This window comes from Brachypodium distachyon, chromosome 2 (assembly GCF_000005505.3).
Source record: "Brachypodium distachyon strain Bd21 chromosome 2, Brachypodium_distachyon_v3.0, whole genome shotgun sequence".
NCBI lineage: Eukaryota > Viridiplantae > Streptophyta > Magnoliopsida > Poales > Poaceae > Brachypodium > Brachypodium distachyon.
In genome coordinates this window covers 16,952,833-16,969,340 of record NC_016132.3, presented here as the reverse complement: position 1 = coordinate 16,969,340, position 16,508 = coordinate 16,952,833, and the positions used below count along the sequence as shown (strand labels likewise).

Here is a 16,508-nt window from a genome sequence, read left to right as displayed (position 1 = left end):
TTAAACATCCTGTAAGAGTAACTGCCTCCAAACCGCGAGAGGAAAACGGGACGCCTGCATTTCCGACCATGATTTACCAAGGAGCTAGCCACATCAGAATGGTTTCTCACTTTCTTGTAAGGCTAAAAATGATGAGCTGAACTCATTTTACTTGGTGATAGTGATGAATAGCTAAAAAACAGAAAATTGTCGTACTCGGCACGGGGTTAAGATTGAGAATATATGACATATTCAGATTTTGACAAGGATCAAACTTTTTTTTTAAAGGAGGTTGAAATCTCCGGCCTCTGCATCAAAATGATGCACACAACCAATTTTGTTGATTTATTTAATAAGCCTAACAAGAAAAATACATCGATCAATCAAGCCAAAACCACAAATCCATACCTACAAGCCTGATGAAGGAGGTAGCCATTATTGGGGAAGCATGCCCTGACCGCACACCACCGCCCAACAATCAAATCCGGAAGACACACGAAGGAACAACCTGTCAAACAACCTCTCAGCATGTGGAGTATGGACACACTCTAGAATCTGCCGCCAACGTCTTCCACTATCTCATCTTCGGGAAGATGATCAAAGCATTGAACTTGTCAAACTTGGCAACGACGAGGAAAGCCAGAACCACCGACGAGCATGCTTCCAGCAGCCATCCACCAACCAAGACCCCCACACACCTTTAGCGCCGCCACCGTCTAGTCCAAGGACTTTGAGTTTTCACTTGGGAACCTAAAATGGGGGGTGGTGTGAAAGTACCTCGACAACGCCCGAAAGATGGGACGAGACATCATGGACGTCAAACCAACTTACCAAGGGTTTCCCCCAGTACAAACCCGCACCACCAAATCCGCTTAGCCGACAAAGGACACCGACTACCAGAATTGTAGAGGATGAGGAAAGCCCACTGGCGGCCGCACCCGCACCAAAGCCAGTCCGGCCGCTGCACTTGCCCGCCAACGCAAGGGACGCCGCCGCCAACCGACCGGGGACCGCGTGCAGCCGCCAAGGCCAGCGACCAGGGCAGACCGGTCTTAAGCAATATAGACCAATGACCAGCCCCTAGCCAAGCCAGCCAGGCAGACTAGCCAGGATGACCCGCGGCCAGGGGGGTCCGCCACCGCCGACGCGCCGCGGCCCGAGGACCGTCGCGACCAGGGAAGCACCGCCGCCATGGAGATCCTGGTCGCCTCGCCGAGCACCACCGAACGAAGCCGCAAGACAGGGCCCCGCCGCCTCCACCGCGACGGCTTTGTCCGGCGGCAGCGAGGGAGGAGGTGGCGCTGATCTAGGGTAGTCACGGGGAGAGGAGAAAGTTTCGGGGTGGGAATTTTTCGGGAAAAGGGGATGATCCCCACAAGGATCAAACTGCAGCAACATATACTACTTCTGTTCCTAAATATAAGAAGCCATACTTTGTCCTAACTCGAATTATTTCAATGAAATCTGTTATTATATATATTTTCATATTATACTTATTTGATAATGTAGATCTTAGTTAAAAAAACACTCTATAAATTTGGACCAAATTTAAAGAAATTTGACTTAGTACAAAGATATAACTTCTTATATTTAAGAACGGGAAGGGTAGTATATATCATGATGCCATTGAAACTGCTGTAGCCAACTTTCAATTTGATATCTTGCAATAGAACGCCGTTTCCGTTTCTTTTCAATCTGAATCATGCTGGCTCCAGTTTGTTTTTTCATGGAAAAAAAGGGTCGTTTGCCAATCAGATGAAAACATGAGTGACAAAATATCTAGAGAAAGAATAATCAAAAACTTAAGGGCGGCCCCGGCAGAATATTTACATGCCGGCCAGGCTCCAGCTTTTAGTTAAGTCCACGAAAAACGAACTCACGTACGTCGCATATCGTCTTTGATGAGAAAGGTCAGACGTGAACGAACGGATCAACAGGCAGTGTCGTTTTCAGTATTCACTTTCTGCCGTATCCTTCCTGATCGATTCCCTCCCTGAAAAAACGAAGATTTTTTTTAAGGGAAAAACGAAGATTTTTCTCCGGCAGAGGCCATCACGGCACGGCAGCACCGACAAACCGCTGCGCTCGCCGGTGGGCGCACACGGGGCCCTCCTTTCCCAATCGATCGCCATGTAGGACAGTAGGAGTAGTACATATCTATACTTCTATAGACCGCTCAGAAAAAAGAAAAAAAAAAGGAGTACGCGAGAGAGCTCAATCACAGGGGACCCGTTCTGCTGCACACCACCAGCTCGCGCGCGTGCTCTGAATGGCGAACGCTAGTTACCTCGGCCTCCTCCTCCTTTTCTTCCGGCTTGTCGCCGTGCCTTGGGGCGCGGCGGGGTACGAAGTGGCGTCGGTCACGCGGTCGGGGACGCTGCTGTCGGCGCGGCTGGAGCTCGCCGGCGGGACGGCGGCACCGTCGTCGCTCGGGCCCGACGTCCGGAGTCTCCTCCTCACTGCCAGGCAAGTAGTACGACGCTTCGCGCATGGGGCTTCATTAAAGAGCGTTTAGCTTGATCCTACGGTTTAGATGTTTAATTTCATCGAGCTACAACGACGATTTGTTTGGTCGGGATTGGTGCTGCTTCAACGATTTCGTGAGCTGTTGACCTCTTTTGTCAGCAAGAAAATGAGTTCAGCTTCAGTAGTCTTCTTTTTGTTCATGGCTTTTAGCTTCTGCACTGTCTTTAGTTTTGGTTTCAGGCCTAAACCTGTTGGATCTCGTGAGGCTACATGTTGGTTTCATCTTTCATAAAGAAGATGTGCCCGGGGAGTGATCCTGTTTATCTAAAAAACTAAAGGACTGACTAGGAGTGCGTATACCAGATAAACTTTTGATCCAGAAGATCAGAAGAGTAACGGTACAGAACTAACGAAAAACAAAAACCCTGAGCGCCTGATCGATCAAGTTAGGATTTCGACCCAGAATCTTCCGCTCCAAAATTTTGTATGCCGCCAACAATCTTTACGCTCAGCATTACTTCTATAAAAGATAAATACAAGACTTAGTTGGTGATAACCGTCCGTCATTTTCGTTAATTCACTTGATTATTTAGTGCTGTTCCCGTTACTTGTTAATTTGGCACAGATTATTGGTACCAGAACGAATATGGATTATATTAATCCAAAATAATAGATAATAATACACCATCATATTTAAACATGTATTTTTTTTTTAAGTTCATAGCAATGTGTGTGTATTATGCCGGTACTAATAGAATCTTGCTTTTCGCCTGACCATTCAAATTGTCATGTTGGCGGCACAGCCTCGAGACGGACAGCTGGCTTCACGTCCGCATCACGGATGCCAATCATCCCCGATGGGAGGTGCCCCAAGACGTCATCCCTCGCCCTACACCGGAGGACGTCCTTCTCCAGCTCCGGGGGAGGTCCGCCTTGCCGCGTACTAGCCGTCGCGTCCTCTCTACCGCGGGTTCTGACATCGACTTCACCATCTACGCCTCCCCGTTTCGCTTCATGGTTTCCCGCCGCTCCACCGGCGACGTGCTGTTCGACACTTCCTCGAACCTCATCTTCAAGGACCGGTAAGTCTTTCTTTCCCGCACATTTGTATATGCATGTTGCTCAGAGACATATTTAAGGGGGACGCGCAGGGGGACAAGAGCACCCTCCCCGTGCACGTGTGCATGTGTACATGTATGTTGGTCAGGGACGGACTTAAGGGGGACGCCCGGGGGGCAAGAACCCCCCCTTGGTATATGCATATTGGTTTGGGTAGATTTTTCTACGAGCAGGTCAAAGTTTTAAAAGTTTGACTTACGAGTTATGACTTCTAATATTTAGTAACACAGGAAGTACACATCTAAGAGTTTAAAGATCAAATGTAATCAATCGAAGGGCCTGTGGCCGAACTTTATTAAGAGAAGAAAGGAGGAAGTACAAGTTACAGGCAAAGCCTGAAAGAAGAAAACAGACTTCAGGAACCACAGACCTGAAGAAAAACAACATACAGGGAGACTACAGATCACTGCGAGCAGCACTAGGACATTACAGGAAGCCTGAACTTAAAAAGTGACGGCAACACTACTGTCAATAAGCGTCTATTGACAGAGTACATGAAAAGAAGGGGGGCAATTTACAGATCCATAATACATCCAGCTGCTCTCCATGATCATCCACAGTCAGATCAAAGATGCGGCTCACAGCATGTGCCTCTTGCTGAAAAATTCTTGAATTACGCTCTTTTCAAATTCTCTAATGCACTAAAATGGTGAAGGTATCAAAGTCTTTGCGAAGCTGCTTGGGCGCATGTTTCCTGACCGACAACCACCAATCTTCAGTGCACAAATAGGAGTTGCCGGGAGTAGGGAAATTCGCACCAGACCAAAGGCAGATACGAAACCAGAGCTGCTGGGTGAAGCGGCAATGCACGAACAAGTGGGTGCAGTCCTCGTTCTCGAACGAGCAGAGAGGGCAGCGAAGGTCACAGGGCCATCCCCGGCACGCTAAATTATCAGCGGTCAGGCAACGTTTATGCACCACGAGCCACATTTGCATTTCATCGGAGCCTTAGACCGCCAAATAGGTTTGGCACAAGCAAAGCGAGTATTAGTCATGAAGAACATGTTATAAGATGAACTGACCGAGAAGGTGCCGGAGGATGAGAATCGCCAGCAAGCTTGATCAGGTTGGTGTGCAATGAGGGCGATCCCGAACACCAGATCCCAGAGTTTGAGATAATCTGCCAAGGCTTGAGTGGAGAGGCCGCCTCTTATATCACGGACCGATCTGTTGGTGGGAAAGGCCACGGCAACAGACATGCTAGAGTCTCGTACGAAGGAGAACAAGGAAGGAGCCCAATCCTGCACAGCCCGCCCACCTGGGAGCCAGTTGTCAGACCAAAATTTAGCACGGGATCCATCTCCCAGTTTGATGAACATGGCTGCATTGCAGAGAGAGATGGCATCTTGATTGTCGCCGATTTGGGTGAGGGACCACGGCCGTGGCTGTGGCACCCACCTGAGCCAAGGCCATCTACATCGAAGAGCCGTCCCGAAGAACTGCAGGTTCAGAATGCCCAAGCCGCCGACCTCGAGAGGGCGACAAACTTTAGACCAAGGCAAAAGACAGTGGCCGCCGTTGATCTCGTCTTCCCCCCGCCAGATGAAGGCTCGACATCTGCGGTTAATGATCGCCAACGCCCATTGGGGAAGTTGGAGGACAGAGAGCAGATGGAGCAGGAGGGCCATGAGCACCGATCAGGTGAGGGTGAGCCCGCCACCGGTGGAAAGAAGCTTCGGCTTCCAGCCCATTAGCTTGTTGGAGAATTTATCCACAAGAGGCCAAATATCAGCTTTGCGCAAGCGTCCAATAGAGAGAGGGAGGCCCAAGTATGTGATCGGGAAATCTTTCCAGATGCACTGAAAGTGATCGGCAACCGCTTGAGAAGTTTCCTCGTCACATCTGATACATGTGATGGAGCACTTTTTAAGGTTAATCCTGAGGCCAGAAGATTCGCCAAGATGACCGTCATGTCCGACAGGGCTGGCCGGAAGAAAATCACCGCATCGTCTGCATAAATGGAAGCCCTCGGGATACCACTATGGAGACCCAGATCAGCGAGGAGGCCACGACGAGCGGCCCAATGGAGGATAGCATGGAGCGAGTCTATGGCCAGGATAAAAAGCACTGGCGATAGGGGATCACCTTGACGAACACCACGAGCCAGCTGAATGGGATCTCCTTTCCTTCCATTGATCATGATCGTCATTTGGGCTGAAGCAAGAAGGCCACAGAACCAAGATCTCCAGCGGGCACCAAAGCCTCTGCGGTGCAGCATCTCAATGAGAATTCCCAAGAGAGGGTGTCAAATGCTTTGGAGATATCGATCTTCATGAGAACAGCAGCCTTGTTCTTCTGGCGGAGAGATTTAGCAACACTTGACACCAGCTTGAAGTTGTCATGAATGCTTCTAGACTGCACAAAAGCACTTTGAGCACTGGAGATCAACGACGGGAGCTTGATAGCAAGTCTAGTAGCGAGGATCTTGGCAAAAATCTTGGAGAAGCCATGTATCAAGCTGATCGGCCTAAACTCCTGGATGTCCAAGGGGTTTTCCTTTTTCGGGAGGAGGGTTAGGATGGACGTGTTCAGGTGCTTGAAGTTGCGAAAGCCGCCGTTGTGAAGCAAATTCAGAGCAGCCAGCATGTCATCCGCAATCACATCCCAACATACCTTAAGAAAAGACCAGAGAAGCCGTCGGGGCCGGGGGCACGATCTGATGACATATCCAAAATAACTTTCCGCACTTCATCCCGAGAAAAGGGAGCTTCCAGGTCTCTGGCCTCAGCTGCAGAGAGGGAGCCGAGATCCAAGCCGTCGAGGTTGAGCCTGCGGCGGCGAGGAGCAACGTAGCCAAAAATCTTGGAGAAGTAATCCTGGGCCAGAGTCAATTTATCTTCAGCAGCGGAGGCAACACGATCATCCAGCCGCAGCAGAGGGATGAGGTGTTTGCGTCGTCGAGCGTTGGCCTTCATATGGAAATATTTCGAATTTGCGTCCCCTTCTCTGAGATCGCGGACCCGGGCACGCTGTCTGAGTCTCGTGCGTTCCAGAGAAGCCAAGGCCAGAGATTTGCCTTTCAGAAAGGCCCGTAAGTTCCTCTCCTCGACTGAGAGGGTTCGAGAATCACCTGCCAGATCAAGGCGCAAAATCACCTCATTCGCCACCTGGAAGAGAAGGGCCATACGACTTTGGCTCTTTGGCCCCAACTGCGGAGAGCCTTGGCGGTCGCAGAGAGCCCCGCCCCCATGTCTGAATCCTGGTTATGTCCCTGATGCAGGTACTTAGAGCTGACGTCGGCGCTGCCAGAAGGGCGGGCATCCCTGTACGGGTTGGGGGAGCACACGAAGCGCACGTTTCGGCTGCTGCACAACGAAACTTTCACTCTCTGGAACTCGGACATCCAGGCGGGGAACGCCAACGTGAACCTCTACGGCTCGCACCCGTTTTACATGGACGTGAGGTTGCCGCCGCTTGGTGCCGGATCCGGCGTGGATGCGACGCACGGCGTGCTCCTCCTCAACAGCAACGGCATGGACGTCCTGTACGGCGGGTCATACATCACCTACAAAATCATCGGCGGTGTACTCGATTACTACTTCTTCGCCGGGCCTTCCCCGCTGGACGTCGTCGACCAATACACCCAGCTCATTGGCCGCCCTGTCCCCATGCCCTACTGGTCATTCGGTACACAATTGCCTTCTTTTCTTTGCCATACATGTTTCCTTTAATTAATTTCGCGAATCATGATTATGCCCTTGCTTCCATTGACGTACAAACGAACATGGCGTACGTACTTACATTGCAGGGTTCCACCAGTGTCGGTTTGGGTACAAGAACGTGGCTGACTTGGAGGGTGTGGTCGACGGCTATGCCAAGGCCAGGATCCCACTGGAGGTGATGTGGACAGACATCGATTACATGGACAAGTTCAAAGACTTCACATTGGATCCGGTCAACTTCCCGGCCAGCCGACTCCGGCCTTTCGTCGACCGGCTTCACCGGAACGGCCTCAAATACGTCCTCATCCTAGAGCCCGGTACTTGACCGATCGATCATCTATAGTTCCATACTAGTCCGGTTTATCGATGATGGATCTCTACCTGTACAAATGAGAATGGACTGGTACAAATTAACGGCGTTTAATGGGGTGATGGATCTCTACCTGTACATGCTTTCAGGGATTAGTGTCAACACGACATATGGAACGTTCATCCGCGGGATGCAGCATGACATCTTCCTGAAGCGTAACGGCAGGGAGTACCTTGGCAAGGTGTGGCCTGGCGAGGCGTATTTCCTGGACTTCATGAACCCACGCGCCGCCGAGTTCTGGGCGCATGAGATCGCCCTCTTCCGGCGAACCGTCCCGATCGACGGGCTGTGGCTAGACATGAACGAGATCTCCAACTTCATCACTCCGACGCCGCTCAACGCTCTGGACGACCCGCCCTACCGCATCAACAACAACGGCGAGCGCCGTCCCATCAACAACAAGACGGTGCCAGCATCCGCGATGCACCACGGCGGCGTGTCCGAGTACGACGCGCACAACCTCTTCGGCCTCCTCCAGTCTCGCGCCACTCACCGCGCCTTGATCGCTGACACAGGCCGCCGGCCCTTCGTGCTCAGCCGCTCCACGTTCGTCGGGTCCGGCCGGTACGCCGCGCACTGGACCGGTGACAACCTCGCGACGTGGGACGACCTCCGCTACTCCATCAACACCATGCTCAGCTTCGGCCTCTTCGGGGTCCCCATGGTCGGCGCCGATATCTGCGGCTTCGGCGGCGAACCTACGGAGGAGCTCTGCAGCCGGTGGATTCAGCTCGGTGCTCTGTACCCATTCTCCAGGCAACACTCTGCGATCAGTAAAGTCCCGCGGGAGCTCTACCTCCGGGAGTCATTGGCGCGGTCGGCGAGAAAGGCGCTCGGGCTGCGGTACAGGCTGCTCCCCTACATCTACACCCTCATGTACGAGGCGCATACGTCTGGGGCGCCCATTGCCCGCCCGCTCTTATTCTCCTACCCACACGACATCGAGACCTACGACATTGACAAGCAGTTCCTGCTCGGCCGCGGCGTGCTCGTCTCGCCGGTGCTCGAGCCGGGAGCGACCGCCGTCGACGCCTACTTCCCTGCTGGCCGGTGGTTCAGCCTCTACGATTATTCCCTCGCCGTCGCCGCCATGGGGCCCGGGAGGCGTGTGATGCTCCCGGCGCCCTCGGACACGGTGAACGTGCACGTGGCCGGCGGGAACATCCTGCCGCTGCAGCAGAGCTTGCTGACAACAGCGTGCGCGCGTCGGAGCGTGTTCCACCTCCTGGTCGCGCTCGCGGATGACGGCACGGCCAACGGGGACCTGTTCCTGGACGATGGCGAGTCGCCGGAGATGGGCGAGAGGGGAAGCGAATTCAGCCTCATAAAGTTCAGCTGCTCGACGGGGAGCAACGGCGTGATAAGAGTGAGGTCGCGTGTGGTGCACAACTCGTACGCACCGAGCCGGACGCTGGTCATCGGCAAGGTGGTGCTCATGGGGCTCCCGTCGCTGGCGCCGCAAGAGAAGCTCGCCGTCTATGTCAACGGAACAGTGGTGAATGGGAACCCCACGCGGTACCTGAACAGAGGAGGGCTCGGCGTCGCGCACGTCCGCGGGCTGTCGCTGGTCGTCGGAGAGGAGTTCGAGCTTAAGGTGGCCACTTCCCCATTAGTCTACTACTAGTAGATAGGGGCTGCTACTTCTAAGTCGTCTTAAGTAAAATATGGAGTGCTCCGTATTTTCTAAGTCTACCGGATTAGTATGTTGAATTCGACACGCAAAAAAGAAAAAAGAAATTCGAATATGTCGCTTTTCAATTTATGTTGGTCTTTAAGTGGAGTTCCTTGTACCCGAAAGTTGAACTTTGATACGCTTGAGCTGCAGATCGAAGAAAAAGAACGGGGCACCATTGAGGGCCGCGTACCCTCCTCCATGGCCAGCCGTCGCGGCCTGCGGCGGGGACGGCGTGAGGGGTGTCGACGGTGAGGAGAGGGAGGACCGGTACCCCCACCTTCGCTGCTCCTCCTCCCTCCCTGTCCTTCTGTCCTTCCGCTATGGACACATCCGATCCCGTGGCGGCACCGCCTGACGACGACGAACCGAGGGGCAGAGCGTTGCGCAAGGGGAGGAGGGAGAAGGGAAAAGTCGCAGGGCAGAGGGAGGCAGGCGGTGGCGCAAGGAAGGAGGGCGGAGGAGCACGGCGGCACGGGCGAATGCTTGGATCGATCAGAATTCAGAACTGCCTGCGATCTCTCGAGCAGGCTTACATGGGTATCGGCGTATCGCAAAAAACAATTGGCCCATACCGGCCCAAGGATGAAGCTTGATGAGAGTTGAGGGAACCAAGAGAATTGGGTTAGACACCCCCCTGCTGGTTTTACTTATGCTGATTACGATCTTTTGGCTCTGTGAGCTTGGTTGCGACAGCAAGTGGTCGCCTGTAGTCCCTTTACTGTTTGCAGCTTTTCTGAACCTCTAGTTTAGGCATTGGGTGCGTTCTTGTACGCGGTGCGCGGCAAGTGTGGCAAGTGTGTAAAAACTAAACGACGTGTGTGGCCGTGTGGGTGAACTACAGTTCCGTTATCTCACGATAGTGATGGAAAAAAAAACACGCCCTCAAGCATGCGTATGTGTTGACGTATTATAGAGCCTTCCTATGTCAATGTGATAGCAGCCTAGCGTACTCTTAGAAGTTTTTCACTTCGACTTCATCAGAGAGTACAAACCTCTGTTTTCAACTTTCATCACAACAGCAGTGATGTCAGGAATCGTCCCAGCAAGCTGACTGATGTTGTATACCAATTTGCAGGAGGATCCCGTAATTACATATTTACATTGGTCATCTGGAAAGCGGTACGAACTATACGGATGGACACACAACCACCGTGATCCGTGGGTTCCCATGGATTCGTGCACTTGGGGAGTTGGGGAGATATTTCTCCAAGCCAATAATGATGAATCCAACAGATTACTGATTTACACCGTGCGGTAGCCCCCGGCTACGAATCTATGATCCATCTTTTCAGAAACTTCAGGCCCGGCTCGTGCCGTCCACATCGGTAGTTCTCGTCCTAGACCAAAGCAACCGAAATCCTGACAGGACGACAAGAAAATCACAACCACAGTACCTTTTCTTTTAGGTAACAAAGTAAAGTTTTGTTCTTTTGCACATACGCTTGTACTAATAATATCATAACTTCAGATTTAGAGTGGTACAAGTGGGATATGCGCGCCGCGGAGTGTAAATACCGTCGGCTTTGTTTGCGCCGAAACCGTGGTCGCGTCGCGTGGGCGAGAAATGTGAGAAAGAATTGGCTACTTGGGCGCGTGCCAGCAGCCCAGCACAGCACGGCAGCACCCTGCCACCCTCTTGGACTCTGGGGCTCTGGGCGCGGCAAAGTTGTTGTTGCCCCCGACCCCGGAGTCAAAGCGCGCGCCCGCCCGCTGTTTTCCCCGTAAACCCGCGGCGTTTCGTTTTCGGGGGCTCGGCGGCTGTCCGTCCGGCCGCGCTGATCGGATAGGATACTCCGATCGCTTGGTCCGTGACTCCGTGGTCACCGATCTTAGCCGGGAGATTGGGACGCGTCGAAACTGCGAGCTGAAACTGATACGGTGTACTACTTGCGGATTGCGGATTGCCTACCTAGAGGGGCAGGACAAACTTGGGAGATCGGCGACTTCGTGGAGCTAGCTCATCTCAGACTGCCCTTTCGCCTTTACTCAACCGCGAACTGTTCAGGGGGGATGTTTCTCGTACCCTTTTCGATGCCTCACACCGATGGTGACATCGTCACATCGACACGTCCTTGTCCATAAGCGGGAGCAGAGCGAGAGGAACACTCTCTTTCTATCTTTGCAGCATGCATGTATCTGGCTCTTCCATTTTGTTCTAGCATCGATCAATCCAACATCCATTACAAGATGATTTAAGTATAAGCGGGAGCAGAGCGAGAGGACACTCTTTCTATCTTTGCAGGATGCATGTATCTGCCTTCTTCCATTTTGTTCTAGCACTGATCAATCCAACATCCATACAAGATGATTCAGTGCATGTCAATACAGAAACGCCGCATTTGAGCATAATAATTAAGCACATCATATGATATATAGATCACGAAACAGGGCCCCGGGGAGGCTACTAGATATTACACGCTTGTTTCTACACTTGCTTATGTAATCCAAAACCGTTGCTGGTTTCGGAAAAAAAAGGGGGGAGGGGCACGCACGCCACGCCACGCCACGCTTACAAACTTACAAATTGCTGTATTCAGCAGCTTGCATCATATACATTTTGTTTATTCACAAAGAATGATGCAATTTGGGGAAATGCTAGAATAATTGAGTACTCCAATTAAGCTGTCTTGAGGGGCACACGAGCAGCTAGTCTCGCCTTGGATGATGCTCATGCATGGCTTGGATCTCTTCACATCACCAGCTCCGACACCCAGCCGAAGTCCGGCCCGTCGTCCTCCGTCACCGGCGGCAGCACCTGCGTCCTGGACGCCGCCTTCGCCGCCGCCTGTCTGAAGTTGAGCTCCCGCATTGCGAGCATGAGTTCCTCCACCTCGGCGTCTGCATCCCCTTCGTCTCCGGCGGCTGCATCCACCCACCATCCCCGGCCCCCTTCCACGGGCGACACGGGTGGAGACTCCCAGAGAGACGTCAGCGTGGATTTGGGCGAGAGCGCGGCCAGGGGCGAGATATCTCCCCCCGCCTTGTGCCCCGCGGCGGCACGGAGCTCGGCGGGCGTGTGCGCGAAGAAGCAGACGCGGCGCCGGCACGCCGTGCCGGCGCGGCACGGGCGGGTGCGGTAGCGGGACGGGTGGAGCCAGAGCTCGAACGTGCCGTGCGCGAGCGGGCACGAGTTCCCCCTCGGGCACGCGGCGCCAGGGCGGCGGCGGAAGTCCGGGCATGGCTCGCCCGCGTACGCCACGCGGCGCGGGTCCCGGCGCCGCGCGGCCTCCCCCGGGTGCGCGTAGGGGCACGCCGTCCAGTCGTGGCTCCGCGCGCGCGCGCACCGCCGCACCTTGAACTCGTACATCATGAACTCCTCGTCCGCCTCGGCGTCGGCGGCGTCGGCAACGGCGCCGGCGTCCCCCTCGTTGTGCCCGGCGGCGGCGCCCGAGGAGAGGTACTCTCCCAGCGCGACGAGGAGCTGCGGCGGGATCTCGGATACAGACGGGGCTGGTTCGGCGGCCCAGGAGAAGGCTAGCGCGGTTGGGTCGAGCTGCAGGAGCTGCTCGTGGCTCACCATGGCTGAGAAGAACTAATCGATTAACCGCGATGATTTGGGTTGGGATAGAGGGCGAGAGTCCGGGCTTTATAGGTGGGGAGCGCGGCACTGCGGCAGAGAAGAGATGGCTGGCGCCGTTGGGGCCGGGTGCAGGGGATGGCTGGCGCCGTATCGGGTTATAGGCGTGGGGTGGTTTTGGCGGGGAGCAGGGGGGTACGTGGGAGTGCGGGGGGTGGTACGTGGAGGCGCGCCGGGGCGGGTGCTGCATGTTGCGCGACACGTTGCCGGCCGCGATGGTTTTGTTTTCTAGTGCTGCCCCAGGAGGAGTACCTTCCCTTTCCTTCCTCGGCGCAGGCCGCTTTTTTCTTTCTTTATTTCTTCTCAGTCTTCTTTTCTTTTTTTTCTCTTCTTCCTCGCTTTTGCGCTATCGCGGCCAGCGGTTGGGAGGGCGGTTTCCTAATTCCTCCATCTCTTTTTTCCGGGAACCTGAACACGCAAGGCTGGCTTGGCTGGCAAGGCCACACGGCCGGCTGACACACTACAAGTGCTTCGACATTGCTTCGCTGCCATTTTTGATGCAAAAAGAACAGGATTTACCGTACACCTTGCACACACGACGGTATTAATAATCCGTAGTGTAGTACGCCTTAGCTTTGGATGGTTGCATGTTGCATCAGCTGACTGAGGAGCGTGTGAGCTTTCGGCTGCATCAAAGTCGCACACGCACTGTCTTCTCCCGCGCTCACTGTTGATTGTTGCTTACCCTCCTCCTCGCGTCTTTGGAATTTGGAGCGTGAGCTGTGGTCGAGCCGGCCTTCGCCCTGCTGCGGCGGATGATCGAGAACGATCGAGTTTGTGTCGCACGCGCACTGTCTTCCCGTGCTCACCATTGACACACTCGCATCGTCTTTTGGGATTTTGGAGCGCAAGCTGTGGTCGTCGTGCCAGCCTGCGGCTACCTGCAGCGGACGCCGACTAAGAAAATTCCGTCGCCTGGCTTCAGCCTTCAGGCATTCATGATCACGAGGCAGGATGGCAGGCCTATATATGTCAGTGTCCGTGTGTGCGTGCGAGGTGTGGTACACGGTAGAATAGCGGCAGGCGATCGAGTCAGTGGCGCCCGCGTCCACCGCGAGGAAAAGCCGAGTCCCTATTTCGCTGGGCTAGCTGGGCCGGGCTGTGTTATCCTGTTCTTTCTTCTTTCTTTATTCGGTTGGTTCACGTGGGCCTCATTTTTTTATGTGAAAAACCATCCTAAAACACATTCGCCAACGTGTGCTGAAAGTTTATAAGTCTGCAATTGAAAGTTTTGAAAATCACACTAACTGACTTTTTAATTTTTCTTAGTTCTCGGTATCCTCAGTGCCCCTTCTTCACTCCACTAGGACTCTTGTTTCACTCTCTTCACATCACTAACCCGTTTTCATCCTTTCTTCCGCTCCATTGTCGCATTGCTCCGCTTTCTCTCTCCTTTCCCCGCTGACGTACTCACCTGAGATATAACGATCGTGTCTTCTTTAGACATCTCTCTTAACCTAGGACACTAGTGTTATCTGTGAGACATTGTTGAGCCCTGGCGGTGGCAATTGCTAACGAGTTCTTCTACGACGTCCATGGGTCAACCTCTTTCATTTCCTACTACATATTTTCTCACGCGCACTTAGTCAGTCCGATCGTTCTGCTATGAATGTTGGCCTCAACGAATTTGTTTCTGACTTTGATGATGCACCTTAATTTTTGTATGCTCTCTCTCACTTCTTTCCCTCACTCTTGATTGGTGACATGTATCTCGTTTGTTGTCTTTTTGACCTTGGCAATAAATAACACGTTGTCTTGTTTTGTCAAAGACAAAAACGACGACGCACGCTAATACAAGTGTAACCAGGGGCGGAGGTAGCACCCAGGCCAGCACGGGCCCTGGCCGCCCCTAAGATTTGGAATTTGTAGTTAACCCCTTCATAACCTTTGCAATTTTGTCCTATAAGATTCAGTTTTTATGCTTCGTCCCCCCAAATAAAGCATCTCCTCTATTGTGGCCCTACCTATGTTTTTTTTTCTGCCTCCACCCTTGAGTGTACCACCGTTTGATGTGCAGATTTTTCCTTCATAAAATCTGAATCTCAAAGGTTCTCTCCCCAAAAGTACCGATTTTAGGTTAAAAAAAGTTGGACAAACCATGAAGAATTCAGCAGATAGGAGTACACTACACGTTCTGAATGTAAAACTCGCCAAAAGCGAGCGAGTTTTCAGCAGATAAGGCGCGCGCCACTCCCACCACACGCAGACGCAGGCGTCCAAGGAAAACCCCATCGATGGGCATGGGGACACTAGCCGTCGCCCACAAGCTCTCGCTCACCTCCGCCTTCCTCCCGCGCCACCGTCGGCCCTGCCGCTCCTCCTCTTCATCCGCCCAGCACCCCCGTCGCCGGCGCCATGGCGCGGTGGTGGCGTACATGGAGCCGGACCCGAACTCGCCGGCGGCCATCCTGGGCCGCATCGTGGGGGCCCTCCCCGTGGTGGGCCTCGTGGCGCGCATCCTGACCGACGACGGCGGCGTCGGCGGCGACACCGTGGACTTCGCCGAGTTCCGCCGCCGCGTCAGCAAGAAGTGCACCGTCATGGACTCCCAGGCCTTCTACGACTTCAACGACCGCCGCGGCAAGGTGCGTCGCCATTACCAGATTCAGCATCGGAGGAGGATGTTGCCATCGTTGTTTTTATTTACTACTGTGAATTGTCCGTGCGCAGGTAGGAGATCCTTTCTACGTTCTGCTCTGCTGCTGGCTGGCCGCCGTCGGCGCCGGGCTGCTGAAAACAGAGGAGATCCTGGAAGGCGTGGCGCGTCTCCGCATGTCCAGCGACATCGAGTACGAGGAGGAGACCTTCCTCGACATGATGAAGATCGCAAGGGAGGTACGCATCCACGATACCAGCTCTCGCAATATTCAGTGCCACATCGGGAAGTATCCGGCAATTTGTCCCTGAACAAGCTCCATAAACAAACTGTGATGTATGCAGAAACGAGCGAAATCGAAGGGGCAAGCGCCGCAGATACCCATGGAGGTGCGGGCGGAGAAGGCCCTGGAGGCCATCTACGTGTGCTGCTTCGGGCAGGACATGGTGGAACCGGAGGACGAGAAGCTCCTGTGCACGATGCTGAACGCGGTGTTCCCGTCGGTGGGGAGGCCGGCGGTGGAGAGGATGGTATCCGCCATGGCGAAGCAAGTGGCGGATGGCGAGAGGTTGGTGTCCGCCAAGGTCGTGTCCAAGGAGGTGGTGCAGCGGCAGCTCAAGGATCTGGAGTTCCTGCAGCAGAACAAGCTGGACTCGATATGAGACGGCGGACATTTTTGTCAGATAGATCAATCGACCGATGGTGTGTTATTCAGTCTGAGGAACAGATGGATGGAGAATGAGTTTCAACTAGGCGTGGTAGGAGGATAAGATGCCAGCCATTATACGTGCGTTGCTGCAATTTGCACACTGGAAACAATATTCTTGATGTAATTCTCCTCGGCTCCTTCTGGTGTCGCAGTGTGATGTGCGTTATCAGACGATGAGACGAGTTAGGAATAACAATGTTTTAGCTTCAGTTTTCTAGGTTCTTATTCAAATACTATCATAAGATTCTTATGTACCCAGTACTCAAAATTATAAAAGCCTAATCAATAGGACATGGCGAGTCGGCGACCTTCGGCTCGAACTCCTCTCCGGCGACCCGCGACCCTCTGCCGACGT

The 16,508-nt window shown here is 53.6% G+C and overlaps 3 protein-coding genes and 1 long non-coding RNA gene across 4 annotated transcripts; 2 read left to right on the top strand and 2 right to left on the bottom strand.

Annotated features, from left to right (window-relative positions):
• Positions 1-307: 307 nt before the first annotated feature.
• On the bottom strand, positions 308-1,437 carry LOC112270614. The gene is made up of 2 exons (XR_002962916.1): positions 811-1,437; positions 308-729 (listed from the first exon to the last, which is right to left on the bottom strand). It is a non-coding gene; the product is annotated as an uncharacterized LOC112270614 (long non-coding RNA).
• Positions 1,438-2,153: 716 nt separating this feature from the next.
• On the top strand, positions 2,154-10,181 carry LOC100822109 (probable alpha-glucosidase Os06g0675700). Its single transcript, XM_003565970.4, has 5 exons — positions 2,154-2,445; positions 3,249-3,527; positions 6,785-7,191; positions 7,313-7,543; positions 7,686-10,181. Exons 1-5 carry the CDS (start codon positions 2,249-2,251, stop codon positions 9,218-9,220), a joined length of 2,649 nt encoding a protein of 882 aa, XP_003566018.1. The 5' UTR covers positions 2,154-2,248; the 3' UTR covers positions 9,221-10,181.
• A 1,428-nt stretch (positions 10,182-11,609) lies between these two features.
• On the bottom strand, positions 11,610-12,905 carry LOC100821198 (zinc finger CCCH domain-containing protein 37). Its single transcript, XM_003568018.4, has one exon. It carries the CDS (start codon positions 12,789-12,791, stop codon positions 11,961-11,963), a length of 831 nt encoding a protein of 276 aa, XP_003568066.1. The 5' UTR covers positions 12,792-12,905; the 3' UTR covers positions 11,610-11,960.
• Positions 12,906-15,004: 2,099 nt separating this feature from the next.
• On the top strand, positions 15,005-16,421 carry LOC100820900 (photosystem I assembly factor PSA3, chloroplastic). Its single transcript, XM_003568017.4, has 3 exons — positions 15,005-15,433; positions 15,519-15,683; positions 15,789-16,421. Exons 1-3 carry the CDS (start codon positions 15,083-15,085, stop codon positions 16,104-16,106), a joined length of 834 nt encoding a protein of 277 aa, XP_003568065.1. The 5' UTR covers positions 15,005-15,082; the 3' UTR covers positions 16,107-16,421.
• The last annotated feature ends 87 nt before the right edge of the window (positions 16,422-16,508 follow it).

Coding starts and splice junctions, on each gene's coding strand:
- LOC100822109 (XM_003565970.4), top strand. CDS start 2,249: ATGGCGAACGCTAGTTACCTCGGCCTCCTCCTCCTTTTCTTCCGGCTT. Junction 3,528..6,784: donor AACCTCATCTTCAAGGACCG/GTAAGTCTTTCT, acceptor TCCCTGATGCAG/GTACTTAGAGCTGACGTCGG. Junction 7,192..7,312: donor CATGCCCTACTGGTCATTCG/GTACACAATTGC, acceptor CTTACATTGCAG/GGTTCCACCAGTGTCGGTTT.
- LOC100821198 (XM_003568018.4), bottom strand. CDS start 12,791: ATGGTGAGCCACGAGCAGCTCCTGCAGCTCGACCCAACCGCGCTAGCC.
- LOC100820900 (XM_003568017.4), top strand. CDS start 15,083: ATGGGCATGGGGACACTAGCCGTCGCCCACAAGCTCTCGCTCACCTCC. Junction 15,434..15,518: donor TCAACGACCGCCGCGGCAAG/GTGCGTCGCCAT, acceptor GTCCGTGCGCAG/GTAGGAGATCCTTTCTACGT. Junction 15,684..15,788: donor TGATGAAGATCGCAAGGGAG/GTACGCATCCAC, acceptor TGATGTATGCAG/AAACGAGCGAAATCGAAGGG.